Genomic DNA, 26,961 nt, shown 5'->3' on the forward strand with positions numbered 1-26,961 from the left:
TTTAAAAGGTACTTTGAATTGAGGTTCTGCAGTCTAAAAGTAAAGACAGTCTATCTCTAAATGTTGAGAAAGGTGGTGTAATAAAGGTGGTGGTCAGCTTTACAGTTATCAAAGTAATGATGTTCTTGATATTGTGAATCCCTCAAATCATAGCTGTCGTCTAAATATGAAACATTTTAAAAAAACCCAAACATATCTGCCACTGCCCATACTTTAGTAGATTAAACAATTAAGGTAAATGTCTCCTCCTCACTTTTCATTATTTTTAAAGTTTAACAGGTCTCTCCTTATATTCAGTACCTTTCCATACTCCCTAGGAAGGTGAGGATGGTGGTGGTGGTTATAAAATGGGAAGAACATTTGAATAAATTGTATCGGGCATTATTTTATTTTAATGTTAGGGAGTCACTGAGCCAGAAACAACCTGAAGGCCTTAACACATTCATTCTCGTGCTTGCAGAGATCAATCTGAATCAGCCAAGAGAGACGGCTGCCATCAGGTTGAGTCTGTGCTGAAAAACAGTATCTGAAAATGTCTGGAATCGGGTGAAAATATACACTCAGTACATTATGATGTATAAACAATATTTATACTGCTTAATAACAGTATAAAACTACCATATCTGGGAATGGAATTTTATGTATGACCTTCCATGATGCCAAAAGACACCCACATTGAGTATTTGCTGTCAGCAAATGTTTACAATGGAATAAAGCTGTAGAGAGCACAGAATATATCCTGACTCTTACAATTTACTCTTATTTTTATTAAGCCTTACATGGCAGTGTTCTTCTCTACATGCTTCAAATCTTTTCTTTCCATTTTAAGATCCCGCACCTGCAGATAAAAAGACTGCTGTTTTTTTACAAAGTTCTTTTACATCATTACATGCCAAATATATCTAGAACTAAATATCTAAAAAGCTGTATGTCCCAGGAAAGTCAAAGTGTCTATGTAATAATTACAAATGCAATAGGAAGAGGATAAAATTTCTTAATCAAATTTGAAAACCTGCAGGATTCAGTGAAGCCAATAAAACCATGTATAGGAAAAAAATAAAAATGTTTTAAACAACTGCTACTCCTAGCAGTTAAAGATCCAATAAACTCAAGCTTGAATGACAACTGATGTGACAAACTTCTTATACTTGAAAATCTGTCCAGAGTTAATGAGCACAGTTTGTCAAACTACAGATACTAAATCAGCACTGTTTAAAGTGTGGCGCATCAGAATCCCTGGGGCAAATGTTTAAAATACATTTAGATTATTAGAGTCAGACCTACAGAATCCGAATTTCTAGGCAGTCTGTGAACTCTGTATTTTTACAATCCTGGTTACCTTTAATCTCACTACAGTTTAAGAACCAATTATTTGGTTTTCTCATTCTTCAAATTTGTGTTTTTTAGAAAATACATACATACTTCTTTTAAATGGAAGTATAACAATCACACAGAAAAGTACAAAAACCATTAGTGAGCAGCAAAGCTAATCACAAAGCTCGCCACCTATGCTAACCACGACAGGTGGACAGCAAATGCCACAAGCCTCCCCGATGCTCCTCCAACCCCCTTCCCATAGACGCCACTGTCCTGACTCCTCACAGCAGAACAGTTTTGGCTGTTTCCATAGTATATAAATGGAATCAAACAGTACATACGTTTTTGTATCTGACTTTGGTTGCTCAGCATTAGTGATTCGTTTATATTACGTAACAGCTGTCCATCTTTTACTGCTTTGAAATACTCTATAACATGCTGGGCTTTAGAGGAATCTACAGCATTCTGGAAAGGTTGCCTCTCAGCTAGGACACAGTCACATCCAAGTAAACCTTGGTAACCCGGCTTGCTTTTCCAGGCTTTTCTGTTCCTGTGTGCTATGGTTGGGGTCCCACAAGTTCCCATATTCTCCCTCCCAAGAGGAGACTCAGGAGACGGAGTTGCAGAAGTCTCCAGAGTTCTCTGCACCTAAGAGGACCAAGATGAGGCCAGTCTAGTCAAGAACTACTGGGGTTCCATCCAGCATAGGAAAAACCTGATCACATATTTCATAAGCCGTTGCCTAGTGTGTCGGAGGCCAGGAAGATGCCCAGAGAATGGAAGAGCTGAAGACCCTGACTGCCTCGATGCCACTGTGTCATGTAAGCCCCCTCCTCCATATATCTGGACACCATTTTGGATAGAAGGGCAGAAAATAAGATAACAGTATCCCAAGAGTTTAAGCATTATTTAAAGATATTATAAGGCTAGGTTTTACAGTGGTTAAGACTAAGTTATTTTCCAGATCTCCCACTGGTGGGGGGTCAAGAGGAAGGACAGGTTAAGTTCTGTAGGAAAACTCTACTTCTGCACATGTGACGTGTGATGAGCAAATCTGCACCTGTGCATGTGTTTCAATGGAAGTTTCCTTCCATTTTCCTCTTAGCAATCCTCTAGGATCTGGCTGATATGCTGTATCACAGTGCTGCAAATTATTTAATGCCTATTTTACAATGTTTCAAATTCAAGCAAAACAAGAAACAACTGATTTATACTTTTTAGATATTCGATAAAATAATGATCTGGTTTGTGGCACACGACCTGCTTTTCAAACTAAGTGGTAGTATGTCTTACCTACTACTCAAACCATATCCCCCTCCCAGTCACCCAACCCAGTGTTGTCTGTGACTGGCATCTGTTTTAACTTCCCTGCACCACGTACCCAACCCATAGCCACTCGTCTTTGTGAAACTTGCAGCACCGTTTTTCTGTGAGTCACCTTCCATCTCCTTCTCTGTCTTTTGCTCATTCTTTAAAAGCATTTCCCCAAGATTTTGTCCTCATCCTTTGTTCTTCTGTACCATCTCCCAGGGCTGCTTTAGTCATTTCTATCACAGTAATCATTAGTCTTATTCTGCAAGATCTGTATTTCCAGTTTTAACCTCCTCTGGGTCTCAAGCCCCATCTCCAACTACTGCTAGATGGTTTCACATGGATACCTCACCACCAATCAAATTCAGTACATCCAAAATAAAGTCTTATCACACATAAATGTCCTTGACATCACCATTTCAATCACTAAGGATCAAAACTTATGAGTCTTTAAGTTGGGCTAACTGCAAGGAACAGAAGCTGACCCAAGCCTAAGAAAAAGGGGATTTACTGTAAGGATGTTAACAGGCAAAAAAAAAAAAAAAAAAATTCACTGGCATCCAGGGACAAGGAAATGAAGTATAGCTGTGCCACCTCCAAAATGGGACTGAAAAGCCAGAAACCCAGGCCACTCCTTTTGCAAGGCCTCAGGTGTGGTTCTGCAAACCTATTTTCTCCCCTGGCTCTGCTCTACAGATCAACTTTCTCTGCTGTTTCCTTTAGACTTTGGCTTGCTTCACCAACTGTGGGCTACTTGTAAATGATCTTTTCACTTACATGTATGCATAACAGCCTCAGCATTTCACAGAAAGAACTAGTTCAGTCTGGCCTAAGAATGGTTTCTTCCCAGTAAGGTGTTCGGTCAGCTGTGGTGGTATGTGGTACACATGTGGCTGTCCAAACCCTGCCCTTCAGCACTCAACTTGTAGTTCAGTGTGTGAGAGAGCACGGGTTATAAACTTGGCTGTCTAATCCCATTCCTTCAGCACAGGCTAAGGGTCGAGGACTATGGCAAGTAAGATGGTGTAAGTACAGACCGTGTCTACAGGACATGTCTTAGACGTCTGTCTCCTCATTTCATACTTGCTTCCCATTCTGCCTGTCTCGATCAGCTGTGCGCAACATGCTCCCATCGGCCATCTTGTTTGCAGATCCAGGGGTGCAATGGTCCTTTCTCTGTCCATTCACTTCTCTGCTCAGCATTTCCTTTCTTGCCTTCCTCCCCTGTAATACTCAACATTCTAGTTTATTCTATTGCTATTATGTATTATGATTTAACTTTCAAGCATTTGAAATAGCCAGATATTTTAATTCAAATATCTCTTCACATCCAGTGTTTATTTTAGTCTATTCTTCTAGAAATGAGATAACCTATTTCTGCATGATTACTTAATTCCTTAAACAAACATACCAAATCTCACTTGAATGAACAGGAATAGAGGTTGCAGAAGACAAAAGAATAAACCATATTATTATCTCAATACTATTCATAAATGAGTAAAAAATGTTGAATTCACAGTATTGTGTTAAAATACAATTTCTTTTTACTCAGTGGTATTTCTAGCTAAGTTCTACAGACTCAAAATCTCTGAGAAAGATGGAAAGTTGTATCAGGAGTTTCATTTATAAATGCTTCCCAATGAAAGAACATAAAGAAATATGTGGGATAATAGTCCTCCATATAGTACACATTAAAATAACCAGTGGGACTCTGCCAGCCCCACTGGCCCGAAGATTCGGTAGGCCTAAGCTGGGGCAGGGTTTGGATATCATTATTCCATAAAGATGTTCTGGATATGCATCAAGTGGTAGAACCATTATTCTTGGATATTTAGAAACATGAATACATGTCTTTACATGAGTATGTTTCAACTATGCATTTGCACAATTTCTGTAGAATTAAAACATACAGAAAAATGATAAACTATTGCTGCAACAGAACTAATAAAACCTTTTCTTTTGGAAAGAAAAACAATTTTCTAAAATTTGTCTCTTAAATCCTTCTATGGATTTAAACACAAAACAAATACCATTTAAAAATAGCAAAACCCGGACTTCCGCCAAGATGGAGGCATAGGTGGAAACACTGTGCCTTCTCCCACAACCAAGTTTGGATACAACAAAAGTTCTGGTGAACTACCACACATCCAGAAGCCAGAAAACCGAATTATACGGAAGTCCGACAGCTACGAACCGTTCAACGAGGACGGTAAGAGGCAGAACCAGCAGCAGAGCTGGGTCAGCCAGGGCAGATCTAGGCGCGCGGGCAGCCCGGACCTAGTCGGGGTGCGGAACAGACTGACCAAGGTCGCACACTCTCACGCAGTGAGACGGACCACACAGGCCCCAGGGGGCAAACCCAGTGGTGGAGGGCGGACAGCGGTGGCACACCCGCGTGCCAAGGAGTGGGGCGCGTGGCCCTGGTGACGGTGGTGGCTGCGGTGCTGGTGGGGGTCGCGGCGGTGGCGGCGGCGGCGGGCGCTGGAGAGAAGCCATTGTCCCTCTTTGACCCCGCCCCCACATACAACGTCACAACCCAGTGACTGAGTTGCCCTGCTCTGGTGAAAACCTAGGGCTCCGTTCCTGCTACTTAACAGGCACGAACAGCCCAAAGGATGGCTCAAGAAGAACTCAAAGTCCCAGAGCCAATAACTCTAAGCGACCAACAGATTGCCAGGCTCTCAGAAGCCCAATTTAAAACACTATTTATCAGGATGCTCACAGAATTGGTAGAGTACAGTCACAAATTAGAGAAACATATGAAGGCTAAACTAATTGAAATGAAGGGAGATGTCCAGGAAACCAATAGTGATGGAAAGGAAACTGGGACTCAAATCAATGGAATGGACCAGAAGGAAGAACGAAACATCCAACCAGAAAGGAATGAAGAAATGAGAATTCAAAAAAATGAGGAGAGGCTTAGGAACCTCCAGGACATCTTTAAACGTTCCAACATCCGGATTATAGGGGTACCAGAAGGGGGAAAGAAACAGCCACGAGTGGAAAACTTATTTGAACAAATAATAAAGGAGAACTTCCCCAGTCTGGCAAAGGAAATAGACTTCCAGGAAATCCAGGAAGCTCAGAGAGTCCCAAAGAAGTTGGACCCAAGAAGGAACACACCAAGGCACATCATAATTACATTAGCCAAGACTAAAATGAAGGAGAGAATCCTAGAAGCAGCAAGGGATAAGGGGACAGTCACCTACAAAGGAGTACCCATCAGACTGTCAGCGGATTTCTCAAAAGAGACCTTACAGGCAAGAAGGGGCTGGAAAGAAGTATTCCAAGTCATGAAATCCAAAGACCTACAGCCAAGATTGCTTTATCCAGCAAAACTTTCATTTAGAATGGAAGGACAGATAAAGTGCTTCTCAGATAAGGTCAAGTTCAAGGAGTTCATCATCACCAAGCCCTTATTATATGAAATGCTAAAGGGACTTATATAAGAAAAAGAAGATGAAAAATATGAACAGTGAAAGGACAGCAAACACACAGTTATTAACAACCACACCTAAAACAAAAGCAAACCAAGAGGACAGCTAGATCAGGAGTGGAACCATAGAAATGAAGAACACATGGAGGGTTAGCAACAGGGGAGTGGGAGGAGGAGAAGGGGGGAGAAGGTACAGAAAATAGCATAGACAGTAGGTAGAAAATAGATAGGGGGGAGGGCAAGAATAGTAGGGGAAATATAGAACCTAAAGAACTTGAGACACGTGGTTATAAACTAAGGGGGGAGAAGGGTGGGGGAGGGAGTGTGCGGGTGGAGGGGAAAGAAGGGGGGAATAGAACGACTGTAATGGTATAATCAATAAAATATATTAAAAAAAAAAAAAGAAACACAAGAAGAAGGAGTTTGTTCCTTGATTGGATCCTGATTTGAAAAAGTCAAGCTAAGTTATTTTCATTACTCAATTGGAAATGAACAGACTGGAGATTAAGTGATAATAAAGAAATATTGCTAAAAAAAAAAAAAAAATAAAAAAATAAAAATAAAAATAGCAAAACCCATTTATATATAATCTATTGTTTCTTTTTGAAAAGTCTAATCTCTATCAATACAGTAAGAAAAATCTAATACAAATATAAAACAAAATTTAGAAAATAATTTGTTTCTCAGTAAGATCATTATCCCAAACACTTTCAAAATACTTAAATAATTTATAGATCCTTCTTAGCACACTGTATTGTAATATATTTAAAGATGAACTGAACTAAAATGATAATCGTTTTAGAATGATGATACAACTAAAATATATGCACATCATGATAACAAACAATGGTGGTACAAGAATGACAAGACAGTAACTTCAGTTTTCAATCTTTGTTTACCTGTCATTCTGGAAGAGCATCAAGCCATCCCAATTTAAAATAAAATTATTTAAGAAGCAGATGTAATTAAAAAAGCACAGCAAATCAACTACACCCCCACTCTAATCCAGTAAGACTAAGACTAAGAATAATAATAAATGTGAAAGGTATTTTTTAATCTAGGCATTAAAAATTATTTAATTATTTAAAATAATAAATGTGAAGGTATTTTTTTAAATTTATGCAAAGGCAGAATGCTAATTACCATGTTCGAGAAAATTTGGTACTTTCTACCCTCACAGAATTATGACATCACTATGGTGTTTTTAAAAGAACTTTTGCTCATTAGATGTTAGATTAATGAAGATGTCAATTAAATATAACCTCTCCATTTCAGCAGACTTCTTTAAAAAGCTAAGTCTTTTAATTTTCTTCAAAATATTCACATTCCAATAAATTCCTATTGTATTTAAGCCAAAACAGATTAGTTGAACATTTTATAATTCTATAGATTGCACTTAAACTCAGTATATTAATATTCATGCATAGATTTCTTAGATAAATAATTAAGTACTATGTTTCATGGAAATACAAGGCAATATTTCAAACTCTATTCAATTAAGTCAATCCCACTGGTAGCAATTTATTGTGAAAATGCTGAGTGTGCTGTGAAATGGTGACAATTTCTACAGTTTACAAGAATTACGTAGTTTCATTATATCCTCTAGTTGGTTCCTATGACCAGGACCCCAGAAAAAATACAATTAATGAAATCAATACCAATGGAAAATACATTAACTTTATTACAGGTTTACTTTAAAAACAAAAACAAACCACAACTAACGCATGGCGGAAATAAAATATAATGTCACCATGGTGTTCAATCAGCAGTATAAGAACTGATTTTATGAAACTGATCATTTAATGTCCAAAGATCACACAGTGAAATAAGTCAGTTTGTGGGAAAAGCAGGATAAGGAAGAGTGGGGGCAAAGAGAGTAAGACTGAACGTTCTACGTTCAGTGGAAGAGGGGCTACTGTGAGGCTACCACCACCACCAAATGTTGTGGTTTACTATAAAATTTTAAGTTCCAAAACTTATAGAACACTCAAATATAAAACGTTTAATAAACTGGCTTTCTGATAACTCAGATGTTTACTTACAATTGAAGTTCATTTCCTAAACCTATGTAATACAATGAATCATATTCAGGAGCCAAGTGATTTATAGTATGCTTTACGTTTATATTTAGAAAATTCTTTTTAGAATTTAATATTTTAAAAAGTGCGTAACAAGAGGCTTATCAAAATTTTCCTCATCTTCAGTAACCTAGAAACCTATTGAAACATAACCAGAGTCAAATTTTGAAAATGTCTTGTAACAAGGTAAAAACACCAAATATCTATTATAAACTTATTTTGAATTTGAGTCTCAGGTAACTCAAAAGTATTATTAGTTTTCTCCAGACTACTGAGTTCTAAAATGAACAAAATGTATACAGTTTTCCAGCTTTTAAGAGAAAGACTTATTTTTGTTTCATTAGAAAAGTTATCTCCAATGGGTTATATTAATAGAGAAATAGTGTAATTCTTATTAGTGCCTAAATTTTCTCAGGCAGAAATATGAAGTTTTATTTTTCCCCTCAGTTTACGCATTGGTCTGTGGGGCTTTGTAACAGCAACTCTTGGGCTGATGCCATCCTGGGTTTTGCTTCAATTTTGAGGGAAAGAAAAGTTTTAAATCACACAGGTCAAACTGAATCATATAAACTGATAGATTCCATTTCAACACATGGAAGGCAATTAATTCTAAGATGCAAAATAAAAATGGAACTAAGGCAGCTCTAAAAGAAAATGAAACCTAACCACCCAAAATAGTGCTACTGTATTATAGAATTCATCTCTTAAAAAAACTGCAGGTGTATTATGGACATAAAAGCCGGAACTCAAAACAGGCATGGCGGTTACGATGCAGCATCGGGCGCCTTTACTTGAGTGAAGGAATCATAATGGCCACAACTCAAATACACAGTATTTTAAGATGAGTATCTGCACCTTACCAGAGATGTTTATGTTTACTACCAGAGACGTCTTAGCAATTCCACATTCCTCACAAAGTCAGTATAACTGTTGTAAAAAAATCAACTGTGGTTCTGAATACCCATTCACGGATGACCTCAACAATGTATCTGATGTAGGAGACTGATTATCTGTGACAGGCAGAAGCATGTGGTGGTCCTCAGTCCCAAGTGGAAGGGCCAGTGGTAAAGTCATATCAGAAGGCTTCACATCCAAAGTTTCTGATAAAGGGCTTTTCTGTATGGAATCTTGTTCACATAAGGGATGGTCCTCTATACTAGAATCTAGAATTTTATCTTCCCCTGAAATGAAAGGGGAAAAAAATTATACTATCTTTACAAACAAAACGAAAACTCTTACCATTCCCAGAACTTGCATTTCAACTACCACACTTTTACTCAAGCTACTTTTCTGCTGAGTTGCCCTTATTATCCATACAAATCAATATGGACTTCAAGACTAGATCTGAACACCAGCTCCACAGTAAAAATGGACTTAGTTGTTCTAGCCCAGGGTTAGCTGTTTCTCATCTATTTTATCACTCATTTTCCAATGTTTCATATACTGCCTTGTTGTGACATCCCATCTGTCAGTGCTACTTAACACTTAGGTATGCTCTAATCCTCAACTAGACTGAAATACCTAATAGTGCTATACCCATAATAAATACTCTATTTGTTCACTGATTGTATTAATGAATCGTTCATACTATTCTGTAAATTCAAAATCAGAATGGCACGTTCGTACATTTTCAGAGGTGAGGAATCCTACTCTAGTCAAGGGAGTAATTATCACACTGACTGAAGACATATTTTGCCTTCAGATTTTCTACTAGCTTTACTGTGCTCCTGACAGTCCAAAGTATTGACAAGATTTGAGTCCCATTATCCTCTTTAGGCAAAACTGCCTGTTTGTTCTTATGAAATTGTAACTCAGTTCTTGCTCAGCACTCTTCAGTTCAACAAGCCAAGGACACAGCCTGCACTTTCTTGTCCAAGAAATGCTGCCTGGAACCAGCCCTTCCTTTCCCACATCCACCCTCCGGGCTCTTCTCTGTCCTGCAAGTTCCCTAAAACTCAGCCTTTCCAATACCTCGGAAGTACTGACTCTTCTTCAGCACTTCTCTGTCTCTATTATAGCCCACATTTGGTCTCATAATCATATTTAGTTCTATTTTTATGTAACAATTTGTAGCTTCCCATTTCCTTATTTCCATACACACAAACACACACAAACATATTTGGGTTAATGTTCATGATGGATCTCCCCCCTACCCCCGCCACCCCATAAAACTACAGTAAACTCTAGGCAACTCAGATTCTAGTATGCTTATATATTCATTGAATATATGCTTATATATTCAAACATAGTTTGCTTATATATTCATTTTTAAAACTATTCATAAACCAGATTTTTAAAGGAGGAAATATTTCAATACTACTTATCAGGTCAACATAAAAAGACATTCATAGTGCAAATTATAAAGCTGCCTTACTTGTAGGTCTCTAGTTTAAAAAAAATCTAAACTGTTATGTGCATCTCAGCATTGTAAGAGCACCAATATGAGCACACCAAATTTTTAAGAAACATAAGCATTTACCAGAATGAACTTTTGTTTTGTGCTTCTTTAAATTTTTAATATCTGTGTAAGAATTTCCACATAATTCGCAGATAAATGGTCTTTCTCCTGAAAAACAAGTTAAAAGTTTAAAACATCAGTATTTTAGAAGCTAACTAAGACAAAAATATCCATGTTTAGGAACACAAGGCAAACATTACTACACTTTAAATTTAGTTTCAAATTACCATTTTAATCACATGGTTCTAATATAGTGAAATAAAAACTCTCTATATAGGCACTCCTTTACTTTATGTAAAGCATCCCCAATTTAGGGAGAACGGAGCATTTTTATTAACAGAAATTTTAAACTTAAAAAACAAAAACAAAACAAAAAACCCCCACCCTCTCTCTTAAGCCCTGGTGGTAGCTCAGTGAGTTAGAGCGTTGTCCCAATACACAAAGGTTTCGGGTTTGATCCCCATTCAGAACAGATACAAGAATCAACCAGTGAATACATAAGTAAGTGGAACAATTAATTGATGTTTCTCTCTCTCCAATCAATTAAAAAAAACATTTTTTTTACTTCTATCAGACATTTAGTGAGTACAATTATATGCCAGAGCCTGCCTGAGACATATAATGGGGAAGAAGCATAACTATGTTTTTCTGTTCTCAAGTAGCTTACAAATTACTAGAAAAACCCTTTCAAAAACTAACAAAATAAAGTGCTACAAAAGCGTAGTTCTTTTGAAGTAAAAACTATTTGATGCTTCATTATGCAAACCAAACAGCATTAGAATAGAGAAGTTGCCAATGATTTGTTAAATGTCTCCTAGATGCTCACACTATCCAAGGCAACAATTATGAGGGATAATGTTTAAAAAGAAAAAGTCAGAACAGCACATTGTCAAGATGGCTTTTTCCTTTGTTTACATTTTTTTACACTCTGTATTTTCTTCATACTATTTACACACTACCTTTTAAAATGAACACGTCAATATTAAAATTTATTCCTAAAACTTGCATACTGAACACTATTTAATATGAAAATCTAATATTGTATTACTGATCCCTTTTCATTTCTTGGTGTATCTGCCATTAAATCCAAATCATTTAAAAAACTTGATTATCTGGCATATTTCTTAGAAAATTACACAATTCTCAACCACATTCAATTCATACTCCTAACAACTAAAAAAACAAAATAAGCAAATGAAAAGTTGGTATTTATGCATTAAAATAGTACTATATAGATACCATAGAGTCCATAATGGTTTAAAAGTCAAGGTTTACATAAAAAGAAATTAGAGAGAACAAAAAATAATACGTTCCCCCTAAACACAGACCTGTATGGGATCGAAAGTGTTTGTTGAGCTCTCCTGAGGAAATAAAACTTTTCCCACAAATACCACATATGTATGGTTTTTCACCTAGATGAAAAATAAAAGCGAAGTGGTGTACTATACCAATATAATATTTATCAATTATAATAATCTAAAGTAAGCTGTTCTAAAATATTTAAATTAAAACCTCTTTATATTGTATTATAGAGGTATTTTTCAGTGTGATCCAACTGAAATTAGTATTATTTTACACTGTTCATGTAACCTAATGCTTTTCGCATAACAAAACTTTATTTCTGCAAATGTCCTTGTAGTAGACTAGAGCTGGGCAAGAAATTTGATTTTATATGATTAATAACATGTAAATTCATCAATCCATATTTCAATTCTTGCTATCTAGTATATTATTAAGAATAAAATTTAGAAAAAAATCTATTAAAAATGTACCCTACGAATAATGAAAATCTTTGAACAGAATTTGTCTGAAAACTGTTTAATATGCAAATCTCAGAATGTCTGTGTAGGAAGTCACAAAATCAATGTTCTTCCCAAATCCACCCCTACCCCTTAATTTCACTCTATAGTTTTATCCAAGGGAAATGAAACTTCAAGAGGCTAAGGAGTTTTTCTGAGGTCATAAAGCTTTTCAACTCAAATTTGTAGATTGTCAAAATTATGATTTTAATGTATGTTACATAATAAAACTTTTACCCACTGTATATTATTTAAAAAAATAAGTGTTTTTATATACATTCAAAAATCATAAACATAAAAAGCTTCAAAAAGTACAAACACAACAGGTATGTAACTACAGTCTGTAATTTACTTTCCGTAAAGGCTCAACTTCCCTTTTTATTTTAATGGAAAATTGTCCAGCAAGAAATCTCCAGCATGAAACTTCACAAATGACATTTGGCAAGTGCGATCGGTCTGTAATTTACTTTCCGTAAAGGCTCAACTTCCCTTTTTATTTTATTTACAGCTTCCCTTACTTTAAGCAATCTCTCTGCATTAAGTTCTTACCTGTATGCTTTCGAGAATGAGTGATAAGAGAACTAGAGACAGCAAATGCCTTCCCACAAGTATCACACACGTAAGGCTTTTCTCCAGTATGCCTACGAACATGGTAGGTCAGTGTGCTGGCTTGGGCAAATCTCTGTCCACACCTATCACAGACATATGGCTTCTCTCCACTATGCTTCCTATTAGTAAATACACAGAGTTATGTGCTAATAAGTAAAACATTTTGGAGGTCAATTTATAGAGCAAGCATTTTTCACACAACTTTCATACTTTTCATACTTCCAACTTTCATTTTAGTTCATCTTAACCAACCAAGTATACATATATTTAAAACCTCATTCAATGTACAGCTTTCAATACTATCTATTGGAATACTATACTATCTATACAATACAATACTATACTATCTAAGTCCATATGTTTTTTTCTGTAAATAAAAAACACGTTTTTCATTTTTACCAATAACTTTATTGACTTGGATATTCTGAGTATACTGGCTATCTCCTGGGTGGTAGAACATTGTTCTCAATAAATGCCTCAATTTGATCACTATCAATTTGAACTGGCCTACGTGACTATGGAAAATTGTCCAGCAAGAAATCTCCAGCACGAAACTTCACAAATGACATTTGGCAAGTGCGATCGGTCACAGCATCTTCTCCATACACTGAACAAATCTTTTGTGTTTCAGTTGCATTTTTCTCTTTCTTGAAATAGTAAAGCATAATATAATGAGAATGTTTATTTTCTTCCATTTTCAATATTAAAATGGCTGCACAAAAATTCACCAACTTTGATTTTTTTTAAATGCACCCAATAGGAAAGCTGTCACAATACAATCTAACAAAACTGGTTTGAATGAAGTTAAAGACAACTAAGAGCTACTAGAGCTATTGTGTAGGAAAAAAAATTTTTTTTGGCCAACCCAATACATGTTGATGACTTCCAAATGTGTATCTTTTGAGATCAAACAAGTGCCCTGAATTTCAGACTTACATAACCAACTGTCTATTGTATATCTCCAGATGTCTAATAGTCATCTAAAATTTAACATGTTCAGAACTCAAACAACTTCTGTACTCCTGATTAAACTGCTCATTTCACAAATTTTCTCTATTTCAGTTAGTAGTCATTCCATCTCTTTAAGTGGTCAGGCTCAAAATGTCAAAATCATCTTTGATCAATCTTCCTTTCCTTTCTTTTATACCCCACATCCAATCTGCATCAAATTCTGTTTGTCCTACATTTACAAATATATCCAGAACCTACTACTTGTCTTTCACTGCTACCACTTAACTGAACCAACATCATGCTCACTCAGGTTTTACCTAGAACTTCATAACTGGAAAATTTGCTTCCACTCTTGCAATCCTACAATCTTTTCCAAATATAGCAGCCACAACGATCCTCATAAAAGACCAGCAATATCACATCACTTATTTCTCAATCTCAAGCATAAAACCTTACACCATCTGGATGCCTTACTACCATTCTGATCTTACATCACTTTCTCACTTATTTTCCTCCACCCACTAGAGCCTGTGGTTCCTTGACTGTACTAAGAATACTGTATGTACTAAGAATATTAGAACTCCACTATCCTGAGTTCTAATGCAGTACTATTCATAAGATTACTGTGAATGACAGACTCGAAGATCAAACAACTTATTTTGTTTTTGTTTTTTACCTTGCATGAATCTTGAGATTGCTAGAAGTTGCAAATTGTAAATTGCATACATCACATTTATAGGGTTTTTCCTCACCATGATGCATGCGACTATGGAAGACTAGCTGGCATTTTTGAGCAAATCCTTTATCACACAATTCACATTTGTATGGCTTTTCACCTAAAAAAAGAAATAAAATCTATATTTAGAAAGAAATAGTTTTAGTTGCATAAGTCATATCAAGAGTCCATCAACAATACTAGTTTCAATATTCTGAAAATGTTAATTACAAGGAGTAAAAAAGCAAATAGAATCTCTTCTTCCAGATTAACTATTAAAAACAGGAGTAGAGTTAAAAATTATTAGTGTTTTTAACTCACAATAGTAAAAAGTGATCAATTAGAGAAATACATATTGCAACTTACAAAGTACAAACCTAAGTGTACCACTAGGTAACTGTAGTTGAGGACTCTTGTGTAATGTCAATAAATGTTCGGAAGTAGACAAAGTCTAGGAAGCAGGTGGTGAGATGTATTGGCAAAATCTGAGTATTGGCCTGAGTTGTAATTACTTCTTCTTGTTATTAGTTTTAGTATCTTTGTGTTAAATACTTAATAAACTTAACCAAAATTTGTTTAACTATGGGGGAAAGAACTCATGTATTAGGACTACAGAGTATCAGTTACGATAAAACAGCCATTAAATACTTGCTCACAATTGTAAAGAAATGTTCAACAGTTTAACATGCTAAGTACTTTTATGCATACAAGCAGATATCAAATTTTGGTCACTGTATATTAATATGTTCACTATAAAAACTATTATTTCGGTCACAATATAAAAACAATTATATTTCCTACAAACCAGTCTTACCTGTGTGAGTTCTTACATGTGTTTTCAGCTGGTTACACTGGGTAAATGCCTTTCCACACAAGTGGCAAACATAAGGTTTGACTCCTTTATGTATTCTCATGTGCCTTCTCAAGCTGCTGGCTTCTGAAAACATTTTCCCACACGTATTACACATTGGCTTGGCCTTGGAATACCTCTGATCCAGCTCTTCCCCAGAGCTCTCCAGTTCATAAGAGTTCTTGACACTGTCTATATTAGACATAGAGTGTTCTTTCAGAGCACAATTTGGCTGTGACTTTCCACGTTTTCGTTTCACTGTAACAGTCTGCACAATATCTTGTGCTGGAAAAGTATTTTCTACAACTGATGTCAACTCGAGTTCTGAATTATCATTTCTTTGTGCAACCTGTTCTATTATAGGTGTGGGCAATTTATTTGCATCTAGAAATAATTCAACAGATGCATTTTCTAAAATGTCACTGGGATATTGCACTCTTTTATTCTGCCCTGTTTTCTGGGAATTGAAGGCCTTCTTCTTCTTTTTAGTTTGAGATGACTTCTTTGCTAACGCCCCTTGTTTAGGATTTGCCTGAACTAAATCTGCAGACACTTCTGACTTCTCCCGACTGTTATAATCTCGTAGAGTAAGAAGACAGGTCTGTTGATTCAATTCAATGTTTCCAGTAATACTAGATATCTCCGTAGAAGAGGGATTAGCAATAAAAGCAAAATCTTCCATCTTTATTTTACATTTAGTGACTACCTCTTCCACCTTGAGATAGTCAGCAGCCTGATGAATTTCTTTAACATTCCAACTGTAAAGAAACAAGGCTAAATGACATTATTCTGATCAAAGAAAACTTTTGGTAACAGAGTTGCACATATATTTCAACATCTTTAAAGATCTAATGAAGTAGAAAGATGAGAAAGGCATAACTAAGAGAACAAAACTATGCATTTGTCTAGAGAACAAATTTATTCATTTGCTCAGAAAATGTTTAAGCAAAAATCTCCAGCTTTACAGAACTTGAAAAGTTGAAAAATAATGGTTATTCATAGCTATCAAGGTACCACTACTGAAAAATAAATCTTAAAATTTCTACCTGTTTTAAACAACACTTGAAACATAACTTATTGCCTCCTCCCATTCACCCTGAGCCCTCTTCAGATTGCAACCAACTCTTCTGACCTTACAACAGGAAAAGTCTTAAAAACTGTTCCTATTATCTTTCCCTGCTTCCCTCTGTGAGAGGCTTTAACAGTGCTTTTCTAATTTTCCTGAGCATGTGAATCACCAAGAAATCTTGTTAAACATAAACTCAGATCCAGAAGGTCTGCAGGTCTGCAGTGGGCCTGAGTGTTTCTAACACATACTCTGGTGATGCCAATGCTGCTGATCACACTTGGAGAAAGAGGTTTTAGAATGTGCTCCCTCTCCTGTAACCCTTCCACTTTGTGTTTGCGTGTGAGATACCAGGCTTTGTCATATTAAAATTATATAGAAACATTTAAGTCACCTTGTCCAACATTCCAGGCTGTATTTCCTGAACACCCACCACATGTTGTACTAAGAGGGATATTAAAATTATCAAATAGTCCCTGCCCTCCAGAAGTTTACAATGTAGTGAAAGGTTATTTGATTACTCTAATACTGGCTTCAGTTTTCTTAACTGTAAAATCAGAATTGAGTTTTCATTAACACCAAAAATGTGACCCTTTTAATAATTTGAGGGGGTGCACACACACCCACACACTGTCCTTTCTCAAGTAACTTTTCTACTTGCCATTTTCCCCAAATATTATTTAATTCTCCAGGAAAAAAATAACTCATTTTCCTATTTATTATGTGTATAAGCAAGAAAAGGGTTTTGGTCATAGCTAATAATATAAATATAGCACTATTAATATACCTTTAAAAAAAGAAATAAAACTTGAAATAAAAATAACTAGTGTCATGAACACCTCAGATCATTGAGAATATATGTAATACAGTATCTACAGTTCTCTATCCATTTTCTCATAATCTAATTAAATCTGCTTTGCCTCAAGTGCCACCTGTATGTTTCACCTTTTTAAACTTAGCATTACAACAGCTGTTAAAAATTTGTTTTATTATATATATAACCATTTTTCAGCTGATTATTGACTAGATTTATAGGCCACTTTGTAACCCTAATCACTAAAGAACATTTAATTCTCTGAGAAATTCCACTCCAAGTTCCTAAACATACTACAAATACAGTTTGGGAACATCTGTTTGCAAAGGGAGTCTTTCCCATAGACAAGAAAACAATACTTAAGATCATCTTTTGTTACAGCCTCTTCCTGATCTTGATTCACAAAAATAACTACATTGGAGTATTAAATGGCAGTGAGTCCAATATTACTGCTGAAGACAGGTCCAAGGTGCTAGAATGGTTCTCCAGTATGCTGAATGCTGTTCCTGCACCAACAAGAAGTAGGTACTGAGGACTTGGATAACACAGGCACTGTGTGTCTCCCACACATAATGATCAATATAATTAGTTTGATAGCAGTGCATTTATTTGGGGGGGGGGGTTAAAGGAAAGAATCCATATTGCTCTTCTTCCCTCTATCTCGTATGAGAGTATGAACATGAATAGATCATAATCTCCTGACAGAAAAACTGTGGGCTTTAGAATTAGATCTTGCCTATCAGTCACTATGTCTCTGAGCAAGATGCAAGCTCTCTGGGCCTCACAGTTCCCATCTGTAAAAGTGATATGGTAATAACCACCTTGGTGTTACTATGAAGATTAAGGATTTATTTGAAGGCCCATCTCCCAATGAAAATTAGTTTCCTTGATTTTCCCTTCTCCCCCTTTAATTCCACATCTCTTAGAGAAAAAGTGGGAGAAAAGTATGAAACACCTGACATTCTGCCACTCACTGATAACCACTATTAACATTTTGAAAAAATAGTCTTTCGTTTTTTTCCAGATGATCTTTGTAGATATGTGCACATAACGTTAAGCAAAATCCTCCTCTCTTACACTGCAGCTTATTGCTATGCACATTGCTATTTATAGTTGGAAATGGGAGCGCTATTAAATGAACACAGAGGTTCTTCTTTATCTACAGTCCTTCACCCCAAACACTATAGGGGACAGAAAGTGAGGAGAAGTCTAGAGGAACATAAAGACCAAAAAGCAAGGGAAAACTAGAATTCACTTAGAATTCATTATGTTTGATCTTCCAATTTACATAACTGAAACCATAGGCTTTGTTTCAGTAAGTGTCAGAAACAGCACTTCAGTCGTATTAACATCCGAGCTTTTGTACTTAAAAATACAGTCTGCGTATCAAAATTAGTGATACTGATTTCTTAAAAAAAAGAAAACAAACAGAAAACAACATTGTACACATCGATATTTGAAGACTCAGAGTTCAGGGACTGAATATAAAAAGTACACATCTACTTTAGCTCTTAAGACTTTTGATTAGCTTTTACAGATGAAATAAACTGTGTACTTTACCTGTCAAGGTTTAAAGTTCCTGTGTATATAAACTCCAACAATTTCTTAAATCCATCTGCCTTCACCTGACTCTGATCAAGAAAGACATTGTTCTCAGAAGTGCTTCTGTAGATTGCACCAAAATACTCACTAAACGAGGCAAGCACATTCCTATGAGCTTTAAACTGAAATTCCCCGATCACTACGGTGCAGTCACAAAGAAAACCTGCTTCTCGTTGTTTGTTCAGTCTCTCTAAAAGGTGCTCACAGTGGTGTGAATACTGCATCTTGATATCTCAATGGAATTTTACCTTTGCTCTAAAAGACAAAAAGAAATATCAAATCAGCAATTTTAAGTTTCCATCAAACACTTCACCCAAGCAATTGGTAAGGGCATAACAGGAACAAGAAAAAAGTCAGTTCTCATTTTATCTCCCCACCAGAAAATTCTTATCAAATACATAATGGTGAAAAATGCTAAAGGGATAAGTTCTATCTTCGTTTCATCTTGGCCAGATGGCCAAGATGTGACAAATATTGTCAAATATTTGGTGTGACAAATATTTGGTCACATCAATAAATGGCAGAGTGAAAAAACACATCCAAAAGCTGGGGAAAAAAGCACCACAAAATTTCTCGATTTTGCACCAGCTGAAACTTCAGATTTTCAAGCTCAGCACGCAAACATACATGCTAAGGAAAAAAAAAACACATTAAGGAGTGATTCCATGGGAAAGATGAGGAAAAGACACGGTATGAGATCTTCAAAACTGCCTGCAAGTCACCGAAACCTGTTAAGCTTTCGCGGTACAGTTGCTTCAAAACGCTCGGCGAGTGTCCAGCGGGTGGAGAAGGAGCAAGGCCAAGACTTGTCAAAGGTTCCGTCCCTCTCTAAGAAGAGGCCACACCCCTTCACTTCCCCCACTCTCCACTCGAGGTGGCACGGTAGAGTGACAACGAAAGCCGGTTTCTCGCGTCTTCTGGCGCCCTGCCCAGCTCCCACTCCCCCAAATTCCCACAGCAAAGGTTGTAGCCAAGGCCAACACCGGGCTGCCTCGTCCAAGCTTTCCATACTAACAATTTTGTCCCGACTTGAGCTCGAACTCCAAGGCGCCTGCCTCCCAGTGGCCCGGGGTCTGAAGAGCACGGGGATAGGGGGCTGGGGTTGAAGAGAGAACTCACCTAATAGCAAACCAAGCGGAAACACTGTTTCTTCACTCCCTTGCCGCCATCTTGGGAGAACGTCACCGCGCCACGCTCCGCCTCTCTCTTCTTCCTCTACGCTAACGTCACATCCGGCCCAGGCGTCCCTTGGCAACACTGGAGGCTCTAGGACCGTGGAGGGCCAATACTGGCCTGGGCCGAACTGGCTGGCCCACAAACACATGCACACCCACTTACATGCCAGGGGCCCCCCAAATTGCTAGCGTCAAAGATCAGGGACCTCAGGGTTCGCTCACGGCGCCCCTCCTGTCTTCCTGATTCTCAGCATTCTGGTCGGACGACAGTCGGTGTCTCGCGCTCTGCCCGAATTTGGCCCGAGGCCTGGCAGAGCTGCCTCGCAGTCCTCTTTCCAGAAGCCAAACTGCGCACTGCATGTTGGGGTTTGTAGTTGCTTGTCTTCTCCCATCATCCTTCCCTTCCTCATGAACAACTGCTTTGTGTACTGGGCTCTCCGCTGTGGGGAATATTTGAGCTGACACTGATCACCCCTTGTCAGTTTACGTACCCGAAAGCTCTTGGTACCTCCTGGGTTTTGTTTGTATCGGCCAACTGTAGCCCAGTTTCCAGGATACCCTTACCTGGAGACAGAAGTCTGAAGCACGAAAGCAGAGCAGAGCAGTAGGGCGCACGGGCATGCGCAGCAATGGAGGAAGGTGGGCGTTATACCGGAAAGAGTTCTGAGTCGGGGCTAGAAACATTTTAATACAATTATTTACATCTAATTCATATTTTGTATAATGAAGCAGAGGGAAGCCAGTTTGCATAATATACAAAAAGATCAGAAACAGTAAGATCCATAAGCAGTCATTTATGTTAAGGCGTATTCTCGCGTATTCGCGGATATAAAAAATCTCAGAAAAACAAAACTTCAACATCAATTGTTAAAAAATTGTGTCAGAATCATAGGAAACGTATTGGCAACTTTATTTTAAAGGACAATCTCACTTGAATTTATTCGTTTCTTCTCTCCAAGACTTTTCCAACCAGATTCTGTTTGCTTTTTTTGTAACTTATTTCTACTCAGAATCATTTTGGTGCATAAAACCACAACTGTTATGTTTATGAAGAAAAAAATTGAGGCTGGTTCTTGATTTTGTTACTGAACTCAAGGGGTTGGCCGCTTGAGGTGCTATATTAAAAAACAAAGTGGTTGTTGCATGGTAGTTTTATTTACTTGTAACAAATGAACACAGGGTATTCATACCCAAAGCTCTGTCTCCCAGAAGGGAGGCTTAGCCATTGATTATATATACTATTCGGTCAATTACACGCCAACTTATTCTTTGCAGTTGGCTACACTTATCTAGTTGAGTTCCTGTCAAGCTGATCCTGTTTACAACTGGTATGTAAAATGCTATGCTACATTCTAACATTTAGTGAGAATGACCCAGACCCTGAGATCCTCGTCCTATCAAAATTAGCTTTCTGAGTATGCCATTCTTTCTGATTCCACTTTAATTTTTGTCGGAACCCTTTCTGATGAATTCAGAAAAATGTATGAGTCTCTCCTAGGTGTCAAGCATGACAATTTGTATAAAGAATACAAATAAAGCATGGTCTCTGTCTGGCATTTAGAAAAATCTACAGTCTTAGGGGGCAAACTAATGGAAAACCAAATGACATAACACAGAGAGTCTCAGGGAGCGATAGGGCTAAGGCAGTTTTCACACGGATCTCCCTTTCTAAGCTGTACGTTATTTTCCCAGCATCAAGTTGTGAATTGAATTTTAAAAAATGTAAGTTTGTAGCCCTTACTGCACATGGCATACATTGTCTGGTAAGTACTCTCATTTAAAAATCCAAAGCGTTGTTTCCGCCCGGTTTCGAACCGGGGACCTTTCGCGTGTTAGGCGAACGTGATAACCACTACACTACGGAAACCCAGCTACTTGAGCCCTCTCAAGAAGGGCTATATGTAAGTATTTTAACGTGCGGTGTGCTTGCTCTTAAAACTAACAGTATTAGTGTAACTTTTATCCGAAAGAAATAATCAAACGGGGGAAGAGAAAATAACTAAATGTCCAATGGAACAGTGCTACTGTTTCAAAAGTTAGAATTTGCGTGCATTTTAAAAATATTTTTTAAAGTCCCCACCTACCCACCCGCTAGTTGCCCTTCTTGTGGGTACACTTTCTTCCATGGGAAAGAAGTGGTTATTACCTATCCTTTTCCTGCGTTGGGCTGCTGAGAGTGCCAGGCGAACGTCGGGACTTCCCCGGCCTGGAAGGGTGCGCCCTCGCGGAGCACCCCACTCCCTGATTCCGCAACAGCGCGCATCCCCAAACCTCCGAGCCGGGATTTAGCTGCCGAGAAAGCGACTCTTCCAAGCCGCTATTGGAGGGAAGTGCAAACAGCTTTTGGATTGCCTTCCTTGCTTCTGTAAATCAGAGCTTCTAAGTTGCGTACTTATTTTAAAATCCTCTTCAGGATGTGCAAAATTGAGAGGGGAAAATCAGACACCAAGATGCCCTTTCTGGAACACAATGTTTTTTAAGCCCGAGCTTCATTTGACTTAAGGAATATTACTTTTCTTGTAAAGAGAGAGAGACTTCCTTAGTCTCTCTGGATTTAAAAATCCAGAAGTTTTCGTTATGAGAATGAGTTTCCATATTACTAACCTGATGAGATCGCTTAAATAAACAAACAAATAAATAAACATCGAGATTCTACCCCTTTGGTTTTGAGTACATTATGCTTACAAACCACAGGAAACACAACCATTGCCCAGTATGTAGAAACAATAACAAAAATTTAAACTCACTTTAAATCCTAGCATTTTTCCTGCCTTTTCAGAAGTTGACAAGGTTTCAAAAGCAGGAACCTACGCACCCTACTGGGACTACTTTCCTTTGTCTAATTAGGTCTCCATCTCTTTCCATTTAACAGCGTATTCCAGAGCTTTCCCAGGCTCCTAGACCAACGCTTATTAGCCAGAATTCAATGGTTTGGGGAAATAGAGAAAGCCACTGGAGGAATTAGAGAAAGCCACTTCTGAAGGGTTGGATTGTATCTTTGGGGAGGAAAATAGCCTTCTCCTGATAAAGATGTTCCGGGATGCCAGAGGTGAACTCCCTGACCTCGGTGAGACCCCCGAGCGGGCGGCACTGTGGAACGCACCCCGTGTCCGCAGAGTCTACCGGCCTGGGCGCGGAGGGCCTTTGAGGGGCCTTTGTGACGCGGCGTTCCGGGCCGCCGGCTCCCGCGCATCCCTGGAACCTTGTAGCGCCGCCTAAGGGCTGCACCCCGCACTTCCCGTCCTCTAGGCTGTGCTCGCAGCAGCAGGAGCAGCCGGGCGAGCGGAGGCGTGGGCAGCATGAGCAACTATCCCCTGCGGGTGGTGATCGACAACGGCTCGGGAGTGATTAAGGCGGGCCTGGCTGGATCCCGGGAGCCCCAGTTTATCTACCCGAACATCGTCGGCCGCGCCAAAGGCCACAGTGGGGCGGCGGAGGCCGCGCTGGAGCTGCGCGTGGGTGACCAAGTGCGGGACAGGAGAAGCTCGCTGTGCATCAGGTTGGCATTTCTCTGACTGGAACGACCTGCGGGGAGGGGAAGGAGCGAGAGCCCTGATGAGGTGGGTAAGGGTGAGAGAAAAGGTAAGGAAGCCAGGAGAGCCTCAGCTAGCCTGCGTTATTGCAAACCCAGGCCGGGAATCTCCGAGGATACCAGTCATCTAATGAGTGAATATTACTTGCACTCTGTATCTATGCGAATGTACCCAAATGTGTAAAGTTATCATTCACAAAATTAAAATTCATTTAAGAATGTTAGTTCATGCTAACATTCCTTTGTTGTTTGGGTTATTTTCTTCAATTAACTATTATGTGGAGATGAACCCCGCCTCCACCAACTTTTTTTTTTAAGTCACGAAAGGTCTTCCAAAGTGGTTAGGGAGAATGGAAAGCAACAGAAACTGCAGAGGAAGGGAGTGCTACTTAAGCTGGTACTTCACTTCTCCGAGAGGCTCTGGCAGTCACTGACCATATAGGGACATTGGGGATTGACCAATCCCAATGTGGGGATTGACCCAGGTTTGAAAGGTAGAAACTGCCATTTATTTATGCTATTTTTCTTCCCACAGCTACCCAGTGGAGCGTGGTCTCATTACTTCCTGGGGGGACATGGAGATCACATGGAAGCATATCTATGACCACAACCTGAAGCTAAAGCCCTGTGACGTCCCAGTCTTGATAACTGAGCCAGCACTGAACCCACTGGCCAACCGACAACAGATCACTGAAGTGTTTTTTGAGCACCTGGGGGTTCCTGCCTTCTATATGTCCATTCAGGGGGTGCTGGCTCTCTTTGCTGCTGGCTTCACAACTGGCTTTGTGGTCAATTCAGGTGCTGGGATTACCCAGTGCGTGCCCATTTTTGAAGGTTACTGTCTTCCTCATGGTGTCCAGCAGCTACATCTGGCTGGCCTTGACCTCACCAACTACCTCACGATGCTGTTGAAGGACCATGGCATCATGCTGCTTAGTGCTGCAGACAGAAAGATTGTTGCACACATTAAGGAAACCTCCTGTTATGTGGCAATGAACTATGAAGAGGAAATAGCCAGGAAACCTAGTACTATAGAGAAAGTTTACCAACTACCTGATGGGAAGATGATCAGGCTCCGTGACCAGCTCTTTCAATGTCCAGAGGCCCTCTTCTCTCCATCTCTCATGAACCTTGAGACTCCTGGCATTGATAAGATGTGCTTCAGCAGCATAATGAAATGTGATTCAGATTTGAGGAATTCCTTTTTCTCCAATATTATCCTTGCTGGGGGGTCAACCTTGTTCCCTGGTTTAGACAAGCGGCTAGTTAAAGATATGGCAAACGTGGCACCTGCCAATACCCCTGTGCAAGTTATAGCTCCCCCAGAAAGAAAAATGTCAGTGTGGATGGGAGGCTCTATCCTTGCGTCCCTGTCTGCCTTCCAGGACATGTGGATCACTGCTGCAGAATTTAAAGAAATTGGTCCCAACATAGTACACCAGAGATGCTTCTAAACACAGACGGATGGCTAAAAGAAAATGTTTTGAGTGTGTGGGACAGAAAACTTTGGATATTATGTTTCTGGGAAAAGAGAAAATATTTCAATTATTGGAATATCCATGTTTCTGTTGCATTTCTATAATGCAGAAAAATAATGGTGAAGCAGATGTTTATTGAGTAGGACCAAATTAAATGCTGGAGGAAACATTTTTTAGCATTTTTATTTATTGATTTGAGGAGGGCATCGATTTGTTGTTCCTGAATGCATTAGTGCATTCATTGGTTGAGTCTTGTATGTGTCCTGCAGGAGATCAAACCCCATAACCTTGGTATTGGGATGATGCTCTAACCAACTGAGCTACCCAGCCAGGGCTTGCAAAGAATTATTCTTGACTTTGGAGGTCTTACATTTCCTTTGGAGAAAGTGCAATTTGTGATGTAACATGCTATATGCTAAATGAATGACATAGAGTTAAGTTCAGTGAAGCTTCAGGAAAGTGGCTATGAGAAAAAACTGCATAGCAGAGGTATGCCATCATGGATGGGGTGGCATTGGGATGGGTAGAGAGAGAGGAGAAGAGAGCAGATATCCAGAAAAGCATAATTGAAATGAGCAAGGGGCTAGATGAAAATGAACAAAGCATAATCAAGGCATGTTTAATGGAATGGTTTTGATAAAATGAAGAAAAATATGGAGCAGACCAAGAGCAAATACTAGGAAAGTAAATTAAAACCAGGGACTGGAAGGCCTTGTGTTAAATGTCTTAAGGGTAACAAAGATTTAAAAACAGAAGACATTAGGAAATTAGATGGATGTGGCAATAATTTGGAGGATAAATTTTACTGGGAAGGCCCTGAGGATTTGATAATCAGTTAAAAACTAGAGATAAAGTAGTTAAGTCTTATACTCAAGATTATGGGCAATAGAAAAAAGAAATGATAAAAAGTGGACAAGTCTTGGTGCCTAATTAGATAGGTCTAAAGGGGAAAGAAAGGTCTGAAATGACCTGTGTAGTGGAAAGAATGATGGCAGTATTGACATAAAGTATTTAGTATCTGCCCTATGCAAATCTGTCTACATGGTAAATCTGGAGTCAGACCCTGTTCTGAGGAAGCCGGCAGTCTAGCATAACAGGAGAATCCATACTTTAATTATAATACAAGATAGAGTAATTTGGTGTCCTAAGGAAAGTATAAAACTTCTCTGGGGTTTCATAGAAGCAAATATGCCTTAAGAGCTCAAGGAAGACTTTCTTGTAGATTTGGCTCTGAGGCAGGACTTGAAGGACAGCTGGAATTTAATGGAGTACCCTTCCCTCTGAATTTAGGGGCAACATATGTGGGCTTGGGTCCAGGCCCTGCCATGTACCTGCCAACTGCACAACTTAAGGGAATTGTTTAAACATCTTGAAAATCAAGTTCCTCATCTATAAAGTGGAGTTGCTAATCCCAATCCATCACAGGGTTGTTGTGAGGTTCAGATAAGTAGATATCCTCAAAGAAACTATTTTGCTCTAGCAAAATAATAGCAAACTAATAGAGAATTTATAGGTCCAGTTCAGATGCTGCTTCCTCCATGGAGTCTAAGTTGATTAGTCTAAGTCTTCATTTCATTTGCTTGTCTTTCTTCCTCACTAGATATGTTCTTAGAAGACAGGGATTGAGGACTTTACCTTTTCATCTATGTCCCCTTCTATAATGCTTTCTATAGTGGACTACAAGTAGGCATATAGATGAAGAGAATTGACCAGGAGTGCATTCCTGGCAGAGGGAACACTAGGGCAAAGGCTCCAAGGTATAAAAATTAT

General features: G+C 38.5%; 2 protein-coding genes and 1 non-coding gene across 6 annotated transcripts; 1 reads left to right on the plus strand and 2 right to left on the minus strand.

Annotated features, from left to right (window-relative positions):
• Nucleotides 1-7,719: 7,719 nt before the first annotated feature.
• On the minus strand, nucleotides 7,720-20,806 carry MYNN (myoneurin). 4 transcript variants are annotated; one of them, XM_037046577.1, is made up of 8 exons: nucleotides 20,126-20,806; nucleotides 18,965-19,256; nucleotides 15,489-16,282; nucleotides 14,636-14,795; nucleotides 12,949-13,127; nucleotides 11,929-12,012; nucleotides 10,622-10,708; nucleotides 7,720-9,323 (listed from the first exon to the last, which is right to left on the minus strand). In XM_037046577.1, the coding sequence occupies exons 2-8, from the start codon at nucleotides 19,228-19,230 to the stop codon at nucleotides 9,061-9,063; spliced, it is 1,833 nt and encodes a 610-aa protein (XP_036902472.1). In that variant the 5' UTR covers nucleotides 19,231-19,256; nucleotides 20,126-20,806; the 3' UTR covers nucleotides 7,720-9,060. The 4 variants fall into 4 exon arrangements, with proteins under 4 accessions (XP_036902472.1, XP_036902471.1, XP_036902474.1 ...); XM_037046576.1 differs by having other exon boundaries at nucleotides 18,965-19,261; nucleotides 20,126-20,804; XM_037046579.1 differs by lacking the exon at nucleotides 18,965-19,256.
• Nucleotides 20,807-21,975: 1,169 nt separating this feature from the next.
• TRNAV-AAC (transfer RNA valine (anticodon AAC)) lies at nucleotides 21,976-22,048 on the minus strand. Its single transcript has one exon. It is a non-coding gene; the product is annotated as a tRNA-Val (tRNA).
• Nucleotides 22,049-23,394: 1,346 nt separating this feature from the next.
• On the plus strand, nucleotides 23,395-25,262 carry ACTRT3 (actin related protein T3). Its single transcript, XM_037046580.1, has 2 exons — nucleotides 23,395-23,680; nucleotides 24,249-25,262. The coding sequence occupies exons 1-2, from the start codon at nucleotides 23,481-23,483 to the stop codon at nucleotides 25,165-25,167; spliced, it is 1,119 nt and encodes a 372-aa protein (XP_036902475.1). The 5' UTR covers nucleotides 23,395-23,480; the 3' UTR covers nucleotides 25,168-25,262.
• The last annotated feature ends 1,699 nt before the right edge of the window (nucleotides 25,263-26,961 follow it).

Source organism: Sturnira hondurensis, unplaced genomic scaffold (assembly GCF_014824575.4).
Source record: "Sturnira hondurensis isolate 20B ecotype Veracruz unplaced genomic scaffold, ASM1482457v3 Scaffold0005279, whole genome shotgun sequence".
NCBI classification, from domain to species: domain Eukaryota; kingdom Metazoa; phylum Chordata; class Mammalia; order Chiroptera; family Phyllostomidae; genus Sturnira; species Sturnira hondurensis.

Bases quoted from the DNA above. Each gene is read 5' to 3' on its own strand.
- MYNN (XM_037046577.1), bottom strand. From the start codon at position 19,230: ATGCAGTATTCACACCACTGTGAGCACCTTTTAGAGAGACTGAACAAA. The intron at 13,128-14,635 runs GTAAAAAACAAA...ATTTACTAATAG, and splicing joins AATCTCAAGATTCATGCAAG to GAAGCATAGTGGAGAGAAGC. The intron at 12,013-12,948 runs GTAAGAACTTAA...TTTTTCATCTAG, and splicing joins TCATTCTCGAAAGCATACAG to GTGAAAAACCATACATATGT.
- ACTRT3 (XM_037046580.1), top strand. From the start codon at position 23,481: ATGAGCAACTATCCCCTGCGGGTGGTGATCGACAACGGCTCGGGAGTG. The intron at 23,681-24,248 runs GTTGGCATTTCT...TTCTTCCCACAG, and splicing joins AGAAGCTCGCTGTGCATCAG to CTACCCAGTGGAGCGTGGTC.